Genomic DNA, 21,142 nt, shown 5'->3' with positions numbered 1-21,142 from the left:
CATTAAGTATTTGGTTCATTTCATCCCCTTAATATTAGCCGATCTCTACCAAAAACAATAGGGGTCTTCATTGGGCCGAACCCATCCTGCATGCAAAATTTCGTGAAGATTGGTCCATAACTGTGGCCTGTATCGTGTTTACAAATTATAATGGACAGACGGGCGGACACACATGTCTAGATCGACTCAGCTAGTCTAGATATGTCGATCGGTATACTTAAAGGTGGGTCTAGGACCAATATTTCGCTGCGGTACAAACTCTTGGGGCTGCACAAAGATATAATAACCTGGCAACATAGTTGTGTTGGGTATAAAAATCCACGCCATGTGCGCCTAGATAAAAACATGTTTTTTAAAAAATTCACGCCTTGTTTGGTCCTTTACAACATATTTCTAAAAAATCTTCGCCCTTGACAAAAACTTTTTTGGAAAAATTTTATTTTTTTAATCCTGTATCGATTCTTGATTTATAAAAAAAACTCCACATTCCTCTGTTTAAATTATTTTCTCTTTCAGAATTTATTAATTTACGATTCCATTACCTCCTTAAGCTTTCAAACACAAAACTTAATTCAAATTGAAATTGTTTTTCAAGTACCCAGGGTTTTTTTTTGCTATTGTTTTGTCATCAGCCTCCTCTTAGCCTTCATTGTCATCCTGCGAACACTTAAGTATTCGATTTTATTTCCTCTTTACTCATTGGCTTCGTCATTGGCCTTTTGTTTCTTCATTCCATGCCACGACGACGACGATGATGATGACGGCTGTACAGCAAATAAACACTTAAGGTTTAATCAAGTTTTTATTATGCCACCTCCCCTACGTTCCGCAACTCCTTATTCACCAGATTTTACAATGTCGTCCTAATACCAATATACCATTTCCGTTTCCATAGCTAAAACTTTAAAAGTGTGAGTGTGTGTGTCGATAAGTAATCGCGTTTGGTTGATACGCGAAATTGTTTTTCGCTGCTTTTCTGGCCTGACTATGTTTTTTGTTCCCAACCAAAAAAAGTTCAATTGGAAAAGTGAAAACAATAACACAAGCTAGATGATGACAACAATAGCTTGATGCTCCACGTAGCTATTCTAGGATATTGGCAAAGCATCTTGAAATCATCCAATCCTGCCAAGGATGTTGGTTTTTTTTTCTTTTTTTGTTTTTGCTTCAAATTTTCATTGCCTTAATTTGAAAATTGTATCAGAATTGGCAAGAACATTTTGACTTCCCTCTATTTTTGTTTATTTTTCTTTTCTCTACTCATTTCGCAGTTTCTTGTGGGTGTTGTTGCTTTGAAAACAATACCCTGATTAGTTGCCAAACTTAAGAGTTTTTTTGTTTTATTTTACATTACTCTATGGATTTTCCTTACCCTCCGATGCATCGCTTTTGAATCTAGCCATTGTTGCTACTTAGAAGTTTTGTTCTCTTCTGTTTTTATTTTTCGAAAGTGTTTTGCGATTATTGTCACGCCTTTTATTTGATGCTCTTTTGTTCTTAGCATTGTTTGAGTGTTGCTGCTGCTGCTCCTAGATTGTTTTCGATATCATTCTCCAGAGTGTTGAGGCGTCATCATCATTGTCATTGTCTACTAAAAATGCCAAACTTAAGTTTTGCCAATAAAAATGAAAAAATAAAAAAATAGACGAAACAATTGTTTCCTCAATAGAATATTGAATGCAGAGGTGGATAATTCTGTGGGCGTGTAACAATATATATTTCGAATAAAGCATATATTATTTAATGAAAATGCAAGGAATATTTTATGTATAAAATATTTTTAAAAATCCACGCCTTTGTTACTTACTTACTTTACTTGTCACAGAACTTTCGTTCTATAAACAGCTTAAAAAGATTTCGAGGCGCGTCGGTCTTTTGCGCAGTTTTTCCAATTTGAAGGACCATATTCGGCAATGTTGTCTTCCACTTGATGTTTCCATCTTATTCTTGGCCTTCCCCTTCCGCGTGAAACATACCATCAGCTTGGTCTTTTCGCCGTTTACTGCCAGACCCGCTTTGGCAGACTCCTCCTCCGTTATGTCGATGTCATCAGCGTAGACGAGTAACAAGTGTTGTTTGCTGTACATAGTGTCATTTCTGTTCACGTTTGCCTCTCGTATGACCTTTTCCAGCAGGATGTTAAAAAGGTCACCGACAAACTGTCACCCTGTCTGAATCCTCGTTCGGTATTAAAGAGCTCCGAGAGGTCCTTTCCGACATTAACTGCTGATCTTGTACCAGTTAAAGTTATCCTGCATAGCCGTATAAATTTTGCAGGAATTCCAAACGCAGACATGGCTTTATACACCTCTGAACGGATAGGGCTGTCGAATGCGGCTTTATAGTCAACGAATAGGTGGAATGTGTCGACGTGTTTTTCATGGGTTTTTTCCAGGATTTGGCGCAGAGTGAAAATCTGGTCAATTGTGGATTTGCCAGGTCTGAAGCCACATTGGTATGGTCCAATAATGTCATTGACCATTGGCTTCAGTCGTTCACACAGTACGCTGGATAGCACTATATATGCTATGGGAATAAGACTAAAATGAGACAAAGTTATGTGCCAATTAATTTTACAGGATTGCCACGCAGACATGGCTATATGTCTGGACGGATCTGGCTGTGCACGGGGCATAGGATGCTAGGTTCCAATGTGTTGGGGTTTTTCCCCTAGCCAAATTGTACTAATCAGCTGGTGCATACTCCTGACCAACATCGGCTGGTAACCCATCGGCACCTGCTGCTTTATTATTCCTTAGCCGATTGATTCCTATTCTGATTCCTATTCCTCTATAGTTGGCACATATCGTATTGTCTCATTTTTTGTGCACGGGACATAGGATGCTGAGATTCCAATCATTGGGCATGCATTCCCCTAGCCAAATTGAACTAATCAGCTGGTGCATACTCCTGACCAACATCGGCTGGCAACCCATCGGCACCTGCTGCTTTATTATTCCTCAGCCGATTGATTCTTATTCAGAATTCATCTTGGCTAGGTGGTATACACTCTATACCGTCATCTATTATTGGTTCTGGGGTATCCTCTTCACCGCTACTATTTGATACCAGAAGCTTTTCAAAATGCTTCTTCCAGTTCCTCAACACGCTGTCTGTATCTGTCTCCAGGTTTCCTTCGTCATCTCTACAGGAGGATGTGCCTGCACCAAAGCCTTCGGTTTGGTGTTTTAACCGTTGGTAGAATTTTCGGACTTCATTCTGACCCCTGTACATCTCGATTTGCTCACGCTCACGTTTTTCTATTTATTTCTTCTTTTTTCAGAAAATACGCTTCTCCTCTATCCTTTTCTCCCGATGGTTCTCCATCACATTACTTGTTGCTACTGTACTGTTATATCAGTAGCATTACGACACTCCTGATCGTACCACGGGTTTCTTGATGGTGGTCTTTGGTACCCAAGTGTTGCTTTTGCTGCAGTTTGTAGGCAATGGGCAATTCTCTGCCACTGTGCTTCTATATTATTATCGGGACAAGGGTTGCTTTCATTAAGCAGTTGGGTAAGTTGAGTGGGGTAGGCTTCTGCTATCTGTTGTTTGCAGCTTGTCGACGTCAAATTTCCGTGTTACATTAGATTGCACCTTTGCTGCTACATTAAGACGGATGCGTACCTTGGCTGCCACAAGGTAATGGTCCGAATCGATAATCGCTCCTGGGATCGATCGGACGTCTAAAACGTCCGTCTATCACAACATGATCGGTTTGATTTCTCGTTGTTCGATCGGGAGAAATCCAAGTGGCCTTGTGTATGTCGAGAAGCTTGAATCTGGCGCCACTAACTACCATGTTTTTTGCTGCCGCGAAGTCATTCAACCTCATGCCGTTGTCTGATATTTCTTCATGGAGGCTGAATTTTCCGACGGTGGGGCCAAAGATATTTTCCCTTCCGATTTTTTCATTAAAATCTCCTAGCAGAATTGTAATGTCATGGCCAGGCAACGGTCATATGCTGTTTCTAGGCGCTCATATATGTCTTTGGCCTGTTCATCTTTATCTTCAGTCGGATCATAGACGCAAATGAGACTGATGTAAAAGAACTTCCCTTTTTTACGGATTGTAGCAATTCGCTCATCTACTGGAGTGAATCTGGAGACGAGGTCTTTTATTCTCCAGTTAACCATAAATCCGCACCCAAATTCACGTATCGTTTCATGGCAGCTATAATACAGGGCGTAATCATCTGATTTATTTACGCCAGTCCCTGGGTGATGAAAATAGCTACCCAAGGTGGCAGCACGGGGACGTCAGTGTCCACAATTGAGATGAAAGAGTGACCAAGATAAGCCAGGACTTTGCCATGTTAAAGCCAATCAGAGCCGTTGCTTGGTATCTATCATCCCCTACGCTAACACACGCCTTTGTTAGGCCCTTGAGTATTTTTAAAAATTCTTGTACATGAGAGATTTTTTTAAACCCTCCCTTTTTATTTATATATTTAAAGTTTTCCCATTCCTGCATGTTTTTCCTCTAAATTCTTTTTCACACTTTTCTCTCGAATTTTTGGTGACAAAAAACGTATCAAACTATTCAAAGCATAACGGAAAAGTATTGAAAAGAAACTTTAAGTTTTTTTCGAAAATCCATTAACAATAGTCAATGCATGCATTGCAGTCCAGTCAATGTGGAATATTTCAGATAACATTCGTAATTCTTTGAGCAGTAAATTGAAAACTTTTTCCGAAATAATTCCAATGCATTCCCAGAAGATTTGGGTGTCCCCTAAAACTATACCAGAATAAGAAAAAAAAATTATTAAAAAATATTTTTCATTTTATTAATCCAACTTTCTTCTTTCCTTCCATATTCTTCCAGGTAAAGACGAAAAATCATTTGCCATGTACATTGATCGCCAGCGTTCATGGTTCCAGCACAATTCAGTGCATGAGCGTCGAGTGGAGGGTGGCATCAGTACGGGCAGTACCATTGGTGTTCTGCTCAATTTGGAACGGCATACATTGAGTTTTTTGGTAAATGGAATGCCACAGGGTTCGATTGCATTCCGTGATTTATATGGGGTATTCTATCCAGCTGTGAGTATTAATCGTGGTGTCACTTTGACACTGCACACGGCCTTAGATGCACCGCAAATGGATTATTTTTGAGGGGGCAAGTAAGGGGCAAATAAGTGAAATGGAGAAAATTGAGGTGAAGGTGTAAATATTTGTTTAATTATAAGATTTTGTATATTGAATGTGGTTTTTTTTATATATAAAAATGGCAATTATGAACGGAATTCTTATATACATGAATGTTTTTTATTATTTAGTTGTAGTAGTTACATATCTAAATTAAAAATAAAATATAATTGCAAATTGTGTAGCCGAGGTGGTAGATATGATATCTTAGAAATTAAAAAAAAACACATATTTAAAAAATAATAAAAATGGAAGCGAAAAAAATATTTCATAAAATGATGATGAACCGAAACTAGAACCGAAAATCAAAGTTTAGTATAAATTTAGTTTGTAGTAGTAATAAATAAAAATTAACAAATACAAAAATATATAAAACAAAAATCCAATACAGAGCGAGTTTGACGTTCTAAACGTCATATTTCAGTAGAGTTAATACGATGCAAATAATAAAAAAAAATTATAGAGAAAAATGGGGATGCCAAAAATGAAGAGGGGTTATTCAAAGCAACTGCTATCACTGCATGAATTATTATTTTTTTCAAAATTATTGACTTGATTTTTAATCCAAAAATATCCTCATCATTTTTGGTATTCGCCAGAAAAAAAATAGTCACTAATTCTAATAAATAATAATTAATTGCTTAAAAAAGAATTAAAAAAACGCTTGAGAAGACATTTAACAAAAATATCTAAAACTTATGTAAATATAAATCAATTAAATCCTTTTTCACTTAAGCCAAATAAAATTCCCAATAAAATATATTATAAATATATAAATTACAACATGAAAAAAAAAATATTAACAAGAAACACCAAAAAAATTAAAAAAAAAATTTTAAAATAGCACATGGAGTTGTACATAAAATTATAAAATTATTAAAACCAAACAAAGAAAATCATTACCAATTCATATTGAAAAATTAAAAACGTATCACAATGCATTTAAATCATTAATGAAAAAATCCGTTGCAGCTCTTTTAAAAAGTGTTCCAAAAATAGATATTTAAAAGAAGAAATAGGAGAATGCTTAATTTCTATATATATAGAAGAAAGGTCTTCCGCCAATAGAAGACACGTCTTCCACTTATAGAAGACAATTATTTAATCTATGGAAGTCAGTTCTGGTCTTCCATCCACAGAAGACCGACCTTTTATTCATATAAGCCTTCTATCCATTGAAGCCTAGTCTTCTATCCATAGATGCCTAGTCTTCTACCCCCAGAAGCCAAGTCCTCTATTCCTAGAAGCCTAGCCTTCTATCCATAGATGTCATGTGGTCTAACCATAGAAGCCTAGTCTTCTATCCATAGAAGCGTGGTCGTCTATTCATAGAAGCCTGGTCTTTCATCCATAGAAGCCTATACATCTATCAATAGAAGCCTAGTCTTCTATCCATAGATGCCTACTCTTCTATCCCCAGAAGGCTAGTCCTCCATTCCTAGAAGCCTAGCCTTATATCCATAGAAGACTGGTCCTCTATACATAGAAGATTGGTCTATTATCCCTAGAAGACTAGTCTCCTATCCCTTGAAGACTAGTCTCCTATCCATAGAAGGTTGTTTTCTATCCATAAGAGACTGTTTTTCTATCCATAAGAGACTGGTCTTCTATCCGTAGAATACTGGTTTCTATCCGTAGAAGACTGGCTTCTATCCGTAGAAGACTGGCCTTCTGTCCATAGAAGACTGGTCTTCTATCGATAGATGGCTGTTCTTCTATCCATGGAAGAATGGTATTCTATACATGGAAGACCTGTGTCCTATCCATAGAAGACTAGTCTCCTATCCATAGAAGACTAGTCTATCCTGGTTCTGGATCTTAAAAAATCCACAAATGGTTCTGGATCTTAAAAAAATCCACGCCTGGTTCTGGATCTTAAAACAATCCACGCCTGGTTCTGGATCTTAAAAAAAATCTCGCCTGGTTCTGGATCTTAAAAAAAAATCCACGCCTCGTTTTGGATCTTAACAAAATTCACGCCTTGTTCTGGGTCTTAAAAAAATCCACGCCTGGTTCTGGACCTTAAAAAAATCCACGCCTGGTTCTGGATCTTAAAAAAATCCACGCCTGGTTCTGGATCTCAAAAAAATCCACGCCTGGTTCTGAATTAAAAAAAAATTCACGCCAGGTTCTGGATTTCAAAAAAAATCCACGCCTGGTTCTGAATTTAAAAAAAAATCCACGGCTGGTTCTGGATTCTAATAAAATATTTTAAAAAATCCACTGCTAGCCTGGATCTTAATAAATCTTATTAAAAAAATCGACATATTTGATTTTTTTGTTTTTCTTGTAAAATGTATTTAAAAAAATTATTTTTAGAAAATCCACGCATTGTTTTTGAAAATATATTTTTAAAAAATCTATACATGTCCTTGACCTTAAAGAAAATATTTTAGAATTTTATTATAACTTCACTTTGTGAAAAATTCACCAAATATTGCCATTGGATTTGCGTAATAAAAATCTAAAAATGTAAATATAACAAAATAGTTAAAAATGTAAAATAATAATATTTGACTGCCATTATTGGAATTAAAAAAAAAAAAACACACACACATACACATTTTCAAAACAAATCTCGATGTATAACTTATTAACATTTTTGGATTTAAATAATCAATATTATTTCTTGAATTAACAAATATTATTTTTATTTTTAAACCCCTTCTGAAATGTTGAAAAATCTCACAAATTTTTGAACAAAAATCTTTTTTAATTCATCAAAAAATCAATTCGAAAAAAAAAACAAAAAATCAAATTTAGGCTATCCCTTTTTAAAATTTACTATTTTTTATATATTTATTTTTAAAAAAATATTCAACAAAAGCAAAACAAACAATACCGGTAATAAGAAAAAAATAAAAAACTTTTTTTATACTACAATCTAAATATTAAATATAGTTTTCATCTTTTTAATTAAATATAAGTGTTAAATAATATTTTGTAAATAAAACTAACTAAAAAAAAAAAAAAAAAAAAAAAAAAAAAAAACAATACTACTAAAGGAAGACAACAAATACGAAAGCAAAACAAACAAACCAATATAAAATAATAAATTAAATTATATTACTTTGAAAATTAAAATTAATTTAATAAAAACTGTTTTAAGCCATATTTTTTACATACAAAATAATTTATATATAAACACAGATTTAAATATTATTTTTTATATATATATATATATATATATAAATATTCTACGATTATATAACATAGGTATAATATAACAAATTATATATATTTAAATGAAAAATAAGCTGATTTTACGATTTAAGTGGAAATTATTTAATTTAATTGATTATTAATTTTTCGTAAATATTTATAGGATTATATTATATATATAAACATAGCAATTAAAGCAGCAAAAACAAAAGAACACATATTAAACAAGTATACATATATATTGCATACATATGTTAGTATGTAGCGCCAGATATATATGATATGACATATGTTTGTTGTTCGCAACAAACCTCTAGTATTCAATCAAAATGAATAAAAAAATAATAATTAAATGTGAAAATGAAAACGACAATTGAATTCAATTATAAATGAAAATTAAATAAAAAGAAAAAAACAAACAAATGTAAAACAAATAAACAATGAAAACCCAACACAACACAACAAACAAACATATTATTCCAAAAGAATCAAATAAAGAAATACATGAAAAAAATAATTTTAAAATATTTTTTTAATTATGGTAATTAGGTGAAGGTGAGTATTATGGGGACATTTGGGACTTCTACAAAGAATTTCGTTAAATTATACTGAAAGGGATCAGCTCTAATTCAAAAAATTATCTGCCTAATTTTATAAAATGCATTTTTTAAAAATGCAAAATTAACCTAATTTTGACATAGGTCAAACCATTTATAAAAATCAAATTTCTTTATATTTTTCTACATATCCTTCACTATAGTATACAGGAAGAGTAGGATATTGGCTTTAGCACATGTTTAAAAAAAATACAAAGCTATATACACAAACAAAAATGTACACTCCAATATTCCCAAAAAAAAAATATATATATATATATACACAAGTCTCCTATGAAGAGGAGACCATTCTTTTATCGTAAGGAGATCATCCTTCTATGGATAGAAAGTCCGTCTTCTATCGCTAGGAGACCATTCTTCTATGTATAGGAGACCAGCCTTCAATGGCTAGGAGACCATTCTTCTATGGATGGGATACCATTATTCTAAAGATAGGAGATCATTCTCCTATGACCAGGATATCAGTCTTCTATGGATAGGAGACCATATTTCTATGGATAGTAGAACAGTTTTCTATGAATAGGAGACCCTTCTTCTATGGATAGGATACCATTCTTCTATGGATAGGAGAACAGTTTTCTATGGATAGGAAACTAGTCTTCCATGGATGGTATAGCAGTCTTCTATGGATAGGAGGCCATCCTTCTATAGTTAGGAGAACAGTCTTCCATCGGTAGGAGGTCAGGAGAGGAGGAGTATTCTATGTATAGCAGACTATTTTTCTATGCCTGGGAGACAATTCTTCTATGGATAGTAGAACAGTTTTCTACGAATAGGAGACCCTTCTTCTATGGATAGGATACCATTCATCTATGGATAGGATAACAGTTTTCTATGGATAGGAGACTAGTCTTCCATGGACGGAATACCAGTCTTCTATGGATAGGAGACCATACTTCTATGGATGGAATACCAGTCTCTTATGGATTGGAGACCATTATTCAATGGATGGGGAAACATTATTTTATGTATAGAGGTAAAACAGTATTTTGAATTAAATCAAAAAAAAATTGACTCCGAGAATGGGGGGTCCCCTTAAGTTTTTCAGCCAAAGTTGCCATAATTCCACCATAAAATTTTGTATTTTGTATACCCACAGCCTTATGACTAAAGATGATATATACACATTGATACCGCAAAAATGTGCCTCAAACTTTGCACATCCTTTTATATTTATTAAGCCTAGATCAAGTCCGAAGTTGGGCCTATTGGTACACTCCTTCTGGTACCATCCCCATGAATGCTAAACCTTTTTTAATATTTACAAATCCGATATCAGGCGAATGGACTATCCGGTTTCAACCAAACTTTGCATAACCTATTATCATTACGAAGTCTAGATCAATTCTGAAGGCGGGGCCCACCAGCCAACTCCTACTGGTACCTCCACTACAAAGGGTCAATATTTTATAAACTTGTAAATTTAATTTCAATCTTGTAAATTTAATTTCATACCTTATATAAAGCGAATAATAAAACCTGGGTGTGATTCTGAAGACCTCCGCAAACCATAGGCTGAGAGAATATATCTGTCGGCAACACCGACTGACACTTTTTTACTTGTCTTTGATAATTTTTTGTTTTTAGGCGATATTTTTGTTGTTCATATTTAATAAATAACGGCAGTGGTGTGTCAGGACATTATTCAGTTATTTTTGTAGGATATAGCAAAGGCTGACAAAATCGACTATACAAAAAAATCTTTATTTTAAATATCTATGAACTTTCACATAAGGCTAATTTTATCTTACATAACAATAGTTTATATGTGTATTGTCAAAATGTAATAAAATTGTAGAACTCCCTCTAAACATTGGTGTAAATTTTATAAAAATCGGTTAAGTAGTCGCCGAGTTATTAGCATTTAATGTCAACCATGTTCCGAAATATACTTACTGTTCGGTGATGGGCGCCTATTCCCTCAAAATGAAAAACCACGCAAAAATCGAGTTTTTAAAAATGACCATTTTCCATAAGGATGGCTGCTGGTTATTAAGAAAATTATAGCATACTTTTAGGTCAAAACAATCTCCAGTCCGATTTTTTAATTGATAGGTACGAAATTGTTTCATATGCTAAACGCAACACAACATTACATACATACACAGAAAAATTCTTTTCATTTTAAAAGACCGATTTTTGTGTGGTTTTTCAATTTCTGGTAACAGGCGACCAGCACTGAACAGTAAGTACGTTTCGGAACAGCGTGAAATTCAAATTATAAAAACTCAGCGAATACTTAACCGATTTTTACAAATTTTGCACCAATGTTTAATGGGAAATGTAAGTACAAATATAATTTTATCTTATGTAAGAGAAAATTACGATTATGTGAATATTCGCAGATTATCAAAACATCGACTAAAAACCATTATAGTCAATATGGTCAGCCTGTGATATATCCTACATAAATAACAGATTAATTGAAAAGTCTGCGGCTTAGCACATAGCTGATGTATTTTCTAATATTTTTTTCTAAAAAGATCTTGAATGTCTTCTATTCGTAGAAGATGGATATACAGATGGATTGCGTTAAGCTGTCGAGGACAAAAAGGATATCCTGAAATGGGTATTTTGTAGGCAGAAAACTCTTTAAAGATTTTCAATAGACCTTCATGGATGTTTTCTATAGATAAAATATTTGAAAGTCCATCTCTTCAAAGTATTTTCTGTAGAATATAACTGATAAAAGAGTTTCCAAAGAACTTTTAAAACAAGTCCTTCAAAATATTCTTAAGGCTATATATCACGAATTCCAAAAAAGGTCAGCCGCATAGGTGAAAAATCAATTCGGTAAGAGAGATATGAAATTATATAGGAACTATTCTTTGCAATCCGGACAATATATTTTTAGTTGAATTTTGAAAAATAACGGTAGGTTTTGTCTTTGTTGTCCCATTTTCGTGTGGAGGGTAACTTGGGCATATATTTAATAGTTTTATAGTGTCATTTGTCGTAAGTGTAAATGCTGTTAGCTAAAACAATATAAATAATAAATATAAAATTCAAATAAATTAATATCTTACTAAGAATTAAGTATATATAAACCTATATATATAACAGCAGAATCCCGTGGAAAGTGCAGTTAAATAGTGTAAGAAAATATGTAACGCGTGCGTGATAAAATTAACATATGTTTCTATACAGACTCTAATATGAGACATTTTTTTGTTGATAATGCTGTTATATGTGGATCTTGAGATGACAAACTCAAGTAAAACACAGTTTGTCTTCTATATCCATCGAATAATTTTGTATCCGTCACGCACATGTTACCTTCTTCCTCAATAAGTTTATTTAGAACAGGATTTACAGGCAAAAATTTCGTCTATAACTACATAATGATTTACTAAAGGTCTTGGGGCCACACAAAGCTATAATACCCTGACAACATAGTTGTGTGGGGTATAAGAATTAGCATTTTTAAAACATTTTGTTCTGAATATAATTTTTTTAGTACATGTGTGTGTAACAGTGCGTTACGAGTGTAACATGTGCGTGACGGTGTTCAAAGTTAAAAAAAGTATATGTTAGAAATTAGTTTTCTCAAGAAATTAAATGTCAAGATAATCTTGAATAACCCATTATAGCTGTAAAAAATCCGCAATTTTATCTCCAGCCAATTCGCAGAAATTTCATATCGAAACTGATATCCATTTTTTAAAGGGAAAATTTTGTAACGCGTGCGTACGCTAAATTTTTCTTAATAACTCCGAAATTTACAAACATATTCATAAACAAATTAGCAGGTATTATAAAAGGCGTAAAACTATTTAATAAAAATTGCAAAAGAAATTTCGAAAACAAATTTTTCCTAACTAAACAAGCGATTATATTTCGCACGCTGTAACAGTGCGTGACATGGAATTCGTGATATATATATATATATATACTAGCATATGCCCGCAACTTCGTTAGCGAATGTAGGAAATATTTAATAATGTATTAACATATTATTTTATTTTTAGATCAAACTGGATATGTCTGAAAAAACAATCCACACATTAATATCGACCATAAATTAAATTTACCAAAGATTCACCCAAATCCAAATTTTAACAAATTTTCCATTTAGCACACATTATGTCCATAAGTACATTTCTCAACCAATGATTCCAAATTCAAATTTCAGGATTCCAACTCTATTAATTTACCCACAATTGAAATTGTACCGAATTTAGTAGTAGAATTTCCAAAAGTTTTTACTTAACCCAAACCTACACCCCGACAGTGATTTTAAATGCAAGTTTCAGGATTCCAACTCCATAGGTTCACCCACAATTCAATTTGTACCAAATTTAGTACACAGTCGTACGAATTTCCAAAATTTCCTACTTAACCCAAACCAACACCCCACAGTGATCCTAAATCCAAGTTTCAGGATTCCAACTCTATCGGTTCACCCACAATTTAAATTGTACCAAATTTAGTACACAGTAGTACGAATTTCTAAAACCTCCTTCTTAACACAAACCTACACCCCCATAGAGATCCTAAATCCAAGTTTCAAGATTCCAAATACGTCGTTTCACTCACAATTAAAATTCCACCAAATTGTGTACTAGTATTACGAATTTCCAAAACTTCCTACATACCCCAATTCTACACCTCCACAGTGATCTTAAATAAAAATTTGAGGATTCCAACTCTATCGGTTTACCCACAATTCAAATTGTACCAAATTTAGTACACAGTAGTACCAATTTCCAAAATATAAATAAAATACCCCAATCCTATACCCCCATAATGATACTAAATTCAAGTTTTAGGATTCCAACTCTATCTGTTCACCCACATTTATAATTGTACCAAATTTAGTACACTTAGTACAAATTTCTGAAACTTCCTACATACGCCAACCCTACACCCTCACAGTGATCCCAAATCCAAATTTCAGGATTCCAACTCTATCGTTCACTTACAATTCAAATTCTACCAAATTTAGTACACATTAGTACAAATTTCTAAAACTTCCTACATATTTCAATCTTACACCTCATCCTGGCTCCAAATTTAATGATTCTAGCTCTATTGGTTCACCTAAAATTCAAATTGTACCAAATTTAGTACCCATAAGTATTATTTTCGTAAACTGAATCCTGACCCCAATCCCACACCCCTACAGTGATCCTGACGCCAAATTGCATTGTTCCCGCTCTATAGGATCACTAAAATCCAAACTGTACCGATTATAGTAAGATTTAGTACTTTTCGTACACATAAGTAACAAATTTCCAAAACTACGTTCATATGCCAATCCTAAACTCCGACGATAATTTTAACTTCAAATTCCAGGATTCCAGCTCGATTTGTACCTCCAAATCAAATTTGTACCAAATATTGTACCATATAGTACTTTTCGTACACATGAGTACACGCTTTCCAAACAATTCAATTTTTTAGCTCAATCCATTCACATACTACGAAATAGTACCAAATTTAGTGCATTTCAGTACTTTTCCGATACTTATAGTTCGAATTTCCAAAAAATCCTTTGCTAAATCTATTCTACACTCCATCAGTGACCAAATTTCAGATTTCTAACTCTACTGGTTCAGGTATGTTTCAGGTCATTGGGCTTTGCATTAATCTGTTGTTTATAGAGGTTATAGCATAGGAATGCAAATAACTCAGCGAATACTTAACCGACTTTTATAAATTTTGCACCATTGTTTAGAGGGAATTCTAAAGTTTTATTATATACAATACACTTAAAAACTTATGTTATGTAAGAGGAAATTAACATTATGGTCTTCTAAAAACAAAAATTAAGCGAAATCTTGGGCGATATTTCGAATTTAGGACTTACATTGTAATATTTCTTCCAGACAGATACCGATATGCCAAAAAACGGAAACTTACTTCGATAATGTGGTTGGAGACTTCAAAAATATATAGTGGGTCCATGTCTATCTAATGCATCTATATTAAAATTTTTTTTGCCAAGATATTTTACATGTATTGTCAACATGTAATAAAACTTTAGATTTCCCTCTAACCATTGGTAAACAAAATATGAAAATCGATAAAGTATTCGCTGAGATACTAGCATTTTAATTTAACGATGTTCCGAAATATACCTACTGTTCGGTGCTGGACGCCTATTCCCTTACAATGAAAAATCACACAAAAACCAGTCCTCAAAAAATGCAAAAAAGAATTTTTCAAGAAGCCACCAAAATCTCGAGTTTTGTGTCGATTATTATTTTCAAGTAATAGGCGCCCAGCATTGCACAGTAGGTATTTTTCGGAACTTGGTTGAATTCAAATGTCAATAACTCAGCAACCACTTAACTGATTTCCATAAAATTTACACCAATGGTTAGAGGGAAATCTAAAATTTTATTACATGTTGACTATATATATAAACACCTATGGAATATCTGTGAAAATAAGCATTAAATATATGAAAGCTCAAAGGTATGTATTATCGAAATTTTTTGTTAAATGCAAACACAGCTGTATAGTTGATTTCGACAGCCTTTGCTATATTATTTTTACTTGTTTTAATGCCATTTCTTTAGAGATGACCACAGCATTCATAGCAGATTTTTATAGAAATTATATTTATTAAAAGCCTACCAAAGCAGTTATGTTGACGTTTACGAAATCTATGTCCTGACATGAGCCCCAAAATGTTGCTCCGAACTTCAGTCCTGGTACAATTTACGGAGCTGAAAGCCTTGCATGTTTTCAAATATTTTTATACGTTTGAACAATTTGCGAAAGAAAATACCCACTCCAAACGTTATTCATTGCTGTACACAACTATTGTATTAAATACTATTAAGTACCTAGAGCATGTAGTTCATTTTTTGTGTTCTTAATTGATTGTTTATTGAAATAACACAAATAAAAAAGATTTTAAAACAAATGCAAAAAATGTTTTTTTATTTATGGAAGTCTAAGAAATCTGTTAGTGGGGGTTCCAAATATTCGTTTCTTTGTAACCTTAGCAGTAACGTTACATGTTTATCCTGGCTCCAATAAATTTAAAAAAAAAACAAATAATTTGGTGCATTTTTGGGCAAATTTCACGAAAATACCAGGTGCCCAAAAAAATAAAAAAATTTTAAATTTTGGTCTGGCAACACTAATTGCAAAAAAAATGTAAGCGCCTGAAAGTATGCTACAAATTTTGCAACTTCTTAATACGGTGTTGCCAGATGCAAATATTTGTCTATTTTTTTTTTTTTGGCGGGCTACTTTCTATTTACTTCTGGGCGCCTGGTATTTTTGGGAAATTTCACCAAAAAACACACAAACTCAGGTGAGAAAAATTTGTGACGTCATCACATAAATAAATGTGACGCACGCGTAGGGGAGAAAGTATACTTACCGTATTTGTAACCGTAAATAAAAACAAATATATTTTTTTATTTTGGTAATTTTTTTATTGAATATTCTTTGTAAAAAATATAACAATACATTTCGAAAGTGTATAAAAAAATAATGCAATAAATAATTTTCTTAAAAACTACCTCGACTTATTTGGTCTCTGTTGTATTGAAAATCCTTGTAGATTTTTTGATTGGGAGAACAGGAAAAATTCAAAAGATATAATTGTCGTTATGAGCGGGCGTACAATATTTTCATCTTATTTGTAGATCGTTTTCGATTGCCATCATACGGAATGGTATCCAAGCATATCCAATTCACAACAACCTGGAATGACAAATAAAAAATAAGTTAAAACCCAAAGGTTCGTTTTCACGTATATAACACAAGACTATATATGTATTGTCAGTATTTAATAAAACTTTGAAATTCCCTCTAAACACTGATTTTTTAAAAAACGGTTAGGTGGTTGCTGAATTATTTGCATTTGAATTTAACGATGTTCCGAAATATGCCTACTGTTCGGTGCTGGGCGCCTATTCCCTTAAACTGAAAAATCACACAAAAATCGGCCCCCCAAAAAATAATTTCGGCGCAAAAACTCGAGTTTTGTGTCGTTTATCATTATCAAGTAACAGGCGCCCAGCATCGAACAGAAGGTATATTTCGGCCCATAGTTGGATTCAGTTTCAAATAACTCAGAGAACACTTAACCGATTTTCATAAAATTTGCACCAATGGTTAGAGGGAAATCTAAAGTTTTACTACATACTACTAATACATATATAAATATGTAAACGGTCAAAGATATGTAAAATTTGTATTTTTTCTTGTTAAATGTTAACACAGATGTATAGGTGATTTTGACAGCCTAGGCTAGTGCTTGAAAAGAAATTCTTTAACAAATCCACGCCTTGTATTAGGCCTTGAAAAGATGTCCTTTAAAAAATCTACACCTTGTATTAGTCCTTGAAAAGATGTCATTTAAAAAATCTACGCCTTGTATTACTCCTTGAAAAGATATCCTTTAAAAAATCCACGCATTGTATTAGTCCTTGAAAAGATATCCTTTAAAAAATCCACGCCTTGTATTACTCCTTGAAAAGATATCCTTTAAAAAATCCACGCATTGTATTAGTCCTTGAAAAGATATCCTTTAAAAAATCTACGCCTTGTATTAGTCCTTGAAAAGATATCCTTTAAAAAATCTACGCCTTGTATTAGTCCTTGAAAAGATATCCTTTAAAAAATCCACGCCTTGTATTAGTCCTTGAAAAGATATCCTTTAAAAAATCCACGCCTTGTAAAAAAATCCTTTAAAAAATCCACGCCTTATAAAAAAATCCACACCTTGTAAAAAAAAATCCTTTAAAAAATCCACGCCTTATAAAAAAATCCTTTAAAAATCCACACCTTGTAAAAAAAATCCTTTAAAAAATCCACGCCTTATAAAAAAAACCTTTTTAAAATCGACGCCTTGTAAAAAAATCCTTTAAAAAATCTTTTAAAAATCCACGCTTAAAGCTCAGATTGTTGTCCTCGTTTACCTCCTTACCTTTGTTTTATTTTAAATATACGGACACTAATTTTCTAATTGAATTACAAAAAAATATCTGTGTTGCTAAACTATTTCTTCTTTTCTGAATAGTAAACGAGTTAACCCGATTACCACGTATTTAATCGACATTAAAAATCGGTCATTGCCATTCTGTCAATGGCATGAATGAATGCCACACACACACAATTGTAATGTGGCAATTCATTAATCCTCCAAAGCATTACCCAGTCACAACACCAGAGCAACAACAACAATAAAACTTCCCTTTCGGGATACAAAACTTAAATAAATATCCAGAGAAAACCTTTTGGCGAAATATAATAGTTAAAGCCCAAAAGCAGTTTAGTAGTGGACAACCCGCACACACACACCCAGACGCACTAAGTCACATACAGACCCGGAAATAAAAGAGTACTCACATTAGGCACGTGTTGCTTAAGTGATTAACTCTTAATGATAATCATTACAACGGGGACATATTCGTATATCGACTGCATTACATTGGTAGTGGTTGTGGTAATGAGTTGAGTATATGTGTAAAAGGTGGAGGACGGGTGGGTGGCCAGCATATGGCCCCGGGCAATACAAACAAATGAAAACAAAAAAATACGAAAAAGAATGTTGATACTCTTTAATGTCCATTAAAATGGCAGGAGAAAAGTGAAAAAGTAACTTTCAGGGTGGGGAAATTAATGACAACTACACTTAAATTTGACATACACGCACACTTTAAGCCAACCATAATCCCATGTTGGCGAAAGAGTGCAAATGTAAAGAATGTACGAAATAATAATGTCCATTAAAACGCCCTCTGGAAGTCATAAAACAAAGTAGCATGTTTACTTCGAAAGTATTTACTTACCAGAAGAAAGAAAGGAATGTAGGTAAAAATCTACCTCTTTGAAGTTAAATTGAATCATTCAGGTTGGGTACACTAAAACATATTTTTATAAACCCCCATTATTCTTTATAAAATCCACGCCTATTTATGGTCGGGTCCTTGAAAAATATTTTCTTTATAAAATCCACGCCTATTTATGGTCGGGTCCTTGCAAAAATGATTCTTTATAAAATCCACGCCTATTTATGGTCGGGTCCTTGCAAAAATGATTCTTTATAAAATCCACGCCTATTTATGGTCGGGTCCTTGCAAAAATGATTCTTTATAAAATCCACGCCTATTTATGGTCGGGTCCTTGCAAAAATGATTCTTTATAAAATCCACGCCTATTTATGGTCGGGTCCTTGCAAAAATGATTCTTTATAAAATCCACGCCTATTTATGGTCGGGTCCTTGCAAAAATGATTCTTTATAAAATCCACGCCTATTTATGGTCGGGTCCTTGCAAAAATGATTCTTTATAAAAAAATCCACGCAAAAATGATTCTTTATAAAATCCACGCCTATTTATGGTCGGGTCCTTGCAAAAATGATTCTTTATAAAATCCACGCCTATTTATGGTCGGTCGGTTCTTGCAAAAATTATTCTTTATAAAAAAATCCACGCCTATTTATGGTCGGTCGGTCCTTGCAAAAATTATTCTTTATAAAAAAATCCACGCCTATTTATGGTCGGTCGGTCCTTGCAAAAATTATTCTTTATAAAAAAATCCACGCCTATTTATGGTCGGTCGGTCCTTGCAAAAATTATTCTTTAATAAAAAATCCACGCCTATTTATGGTCGGTCGGTCCTTGCAAAAATTATTCTTTATAAAAAAATCCACGCCTATTTATGGTCGGTCGGTCCTTGCAAAAATTATTCTTTATAAAAAAATCCACGCCTATTTATGATCGGGTCCTTGCAAAAATTATTCTTTATAAAATCCACGCCTATTTATGATCGGGTCCTTGCAAAAATTATTCTTTATAAAATCCACGCCTATTTATGATCGGGTCCTTGCAAAAATTATTCTTTATAAAATCCACGCCTATTTATGATCGGGTCCTTGCAAAAATTATTCTTTATAAAATCCACGCCTATTTATGATCGGGTCCTTGCAAAAATTATTCTTTATAAAATCCACGCCTATTTATGATCGGGTCCTTGCAAAAATTATTCTTTATAAAATCCACGCCTATTTATGATCGGGTCCTTGCAAAAATTATTCTTTATAAAATCCACGCCTATTTATGGTCGGGTCCTTGCAAAAATTTTTCTTTATAAAATCCACGCCTATTTATGGTCGGGTCCTTGCAAAAATGATTCTTTATAAAATCCACGCCTATTTATGGTCGGTCTGGTCCTTGCAAAAATTATTCTTTATAAAATCCACGCCTATTTATGGTCGGTCTGGTCCTTGCAAAAATTATTCTTTATAAAATCCACGCCTATTTATGGTCGGGTCCTTGCAAAAATTATTCTTTATAAAATCCACGCCTATTTATGGTCGGGTCCTTGCAAAAATGATTCTTTATAAAATCCACGCCTATTTATGGTCGGGTCCTTGCAAAAATTATTCTTTATAAAATCCACGCCTATTTATGGTCGGTCCTCCATAATTTCAAAACCCACAAAAAAAATTTTAAATTAAAATACCAACTATTGAAACAAGTCAAGTAAATAATTTTGCAAAACCACTCCAAATGCACACACATACAAATACATCCTTTTTAAAATACTACTTCAAGCTCGAAAACGAACACAAATAACAAAGTGAATATTTGAACATGTCGAAGATAAGGGCATACGAGTACATATTTACATTCAAAATGACGAGTCATAACGTCTTGTAATTTTCTAATTTTCAAATACCACAGAGCATTCCTACCGACCGACCTCCCTTTGCCAAATAGCAGGATGTTAAATAAACAAACAATATGCTCAAACATAGTCGACATGATCATTTTGACATACCACCCCAACAACCCATCCGTCCTTCCTGTTATCCTTCCCCTACAACAAATACTCCTAAGTAATCATTTAAATAGTAACTATTTCTTGGGTTGAACTTTAAAGTGCTTGAAATTATTTTAAATGTTTACACATAACATTGAAGAGGCTTTAAAATGTTTTAATATATTATTTACTCACACATAGATGTGTAGGAGCAAGGACATAAAACACACACACACTCTCAGTATTGATGTTTACAAATGATGTCCAAGTGGCAAGCCAAGCACTAAATAGTACATCAACTTCCTTGGCACAATCATCATCGTCGTCGTCGTCAGTAATGTCCTAATCATGATTGTTAATTTTATGTTGAATGTATGTGTATGTGTGTGCGAATATATTTGTGTGTGTATAAGCAAAAGCATTAGCTCTTGTAAATGTTATTAAATCTTAAAGCGACACTGTGGAAATTTTAAAA

General features: G+C 33.3%; 1 protein-coding gene across 1 annotated transcript in view; it reads left to right on the top strand.

Moving 5' to 3' along the window:
- The window catches only part of LOC133327474 (E3 ubiquitin-protein ligase TRIM9), a 263,863-nt gene extending 258,742 nt beyond the window's left edge, over positions 1-5,121 (top strand). Inside the window, exon 10 of the mRNA XM_061535992.1 lies at positions 4,832-5,121. Within this exon, the coding sequence (XP_061391976.1) occupies positions 4,832-5,121 (290 nt within the window). The remainder of the gene's footprint in view (positions 1-4,831) is intronic.
- Positions 5,122-21,142: the final 16,021 nt, after the last annotated feature.

Source organism: Musca vetustissima, unplaced genomic scaffold (assembly GCF_032173495.1).
Source record: "Musca vetustissima isolate MV318-11 ecotype Yass unplaced genomic scaffold, APGP_CSIRO_Mvet_v1 utg17971, whole genome shotgun sequence".
Taxonomy (NCBI): Eukaryota; Metazoa; Arthropoda; class Insecta; order Diptera; family Muscidae; genus Musca; species Musca vetustissima.
Note: the sequence above shows the minus strand (reverse complement) of the source record. Positions and strands in the feature narration are given on the sequence as shown.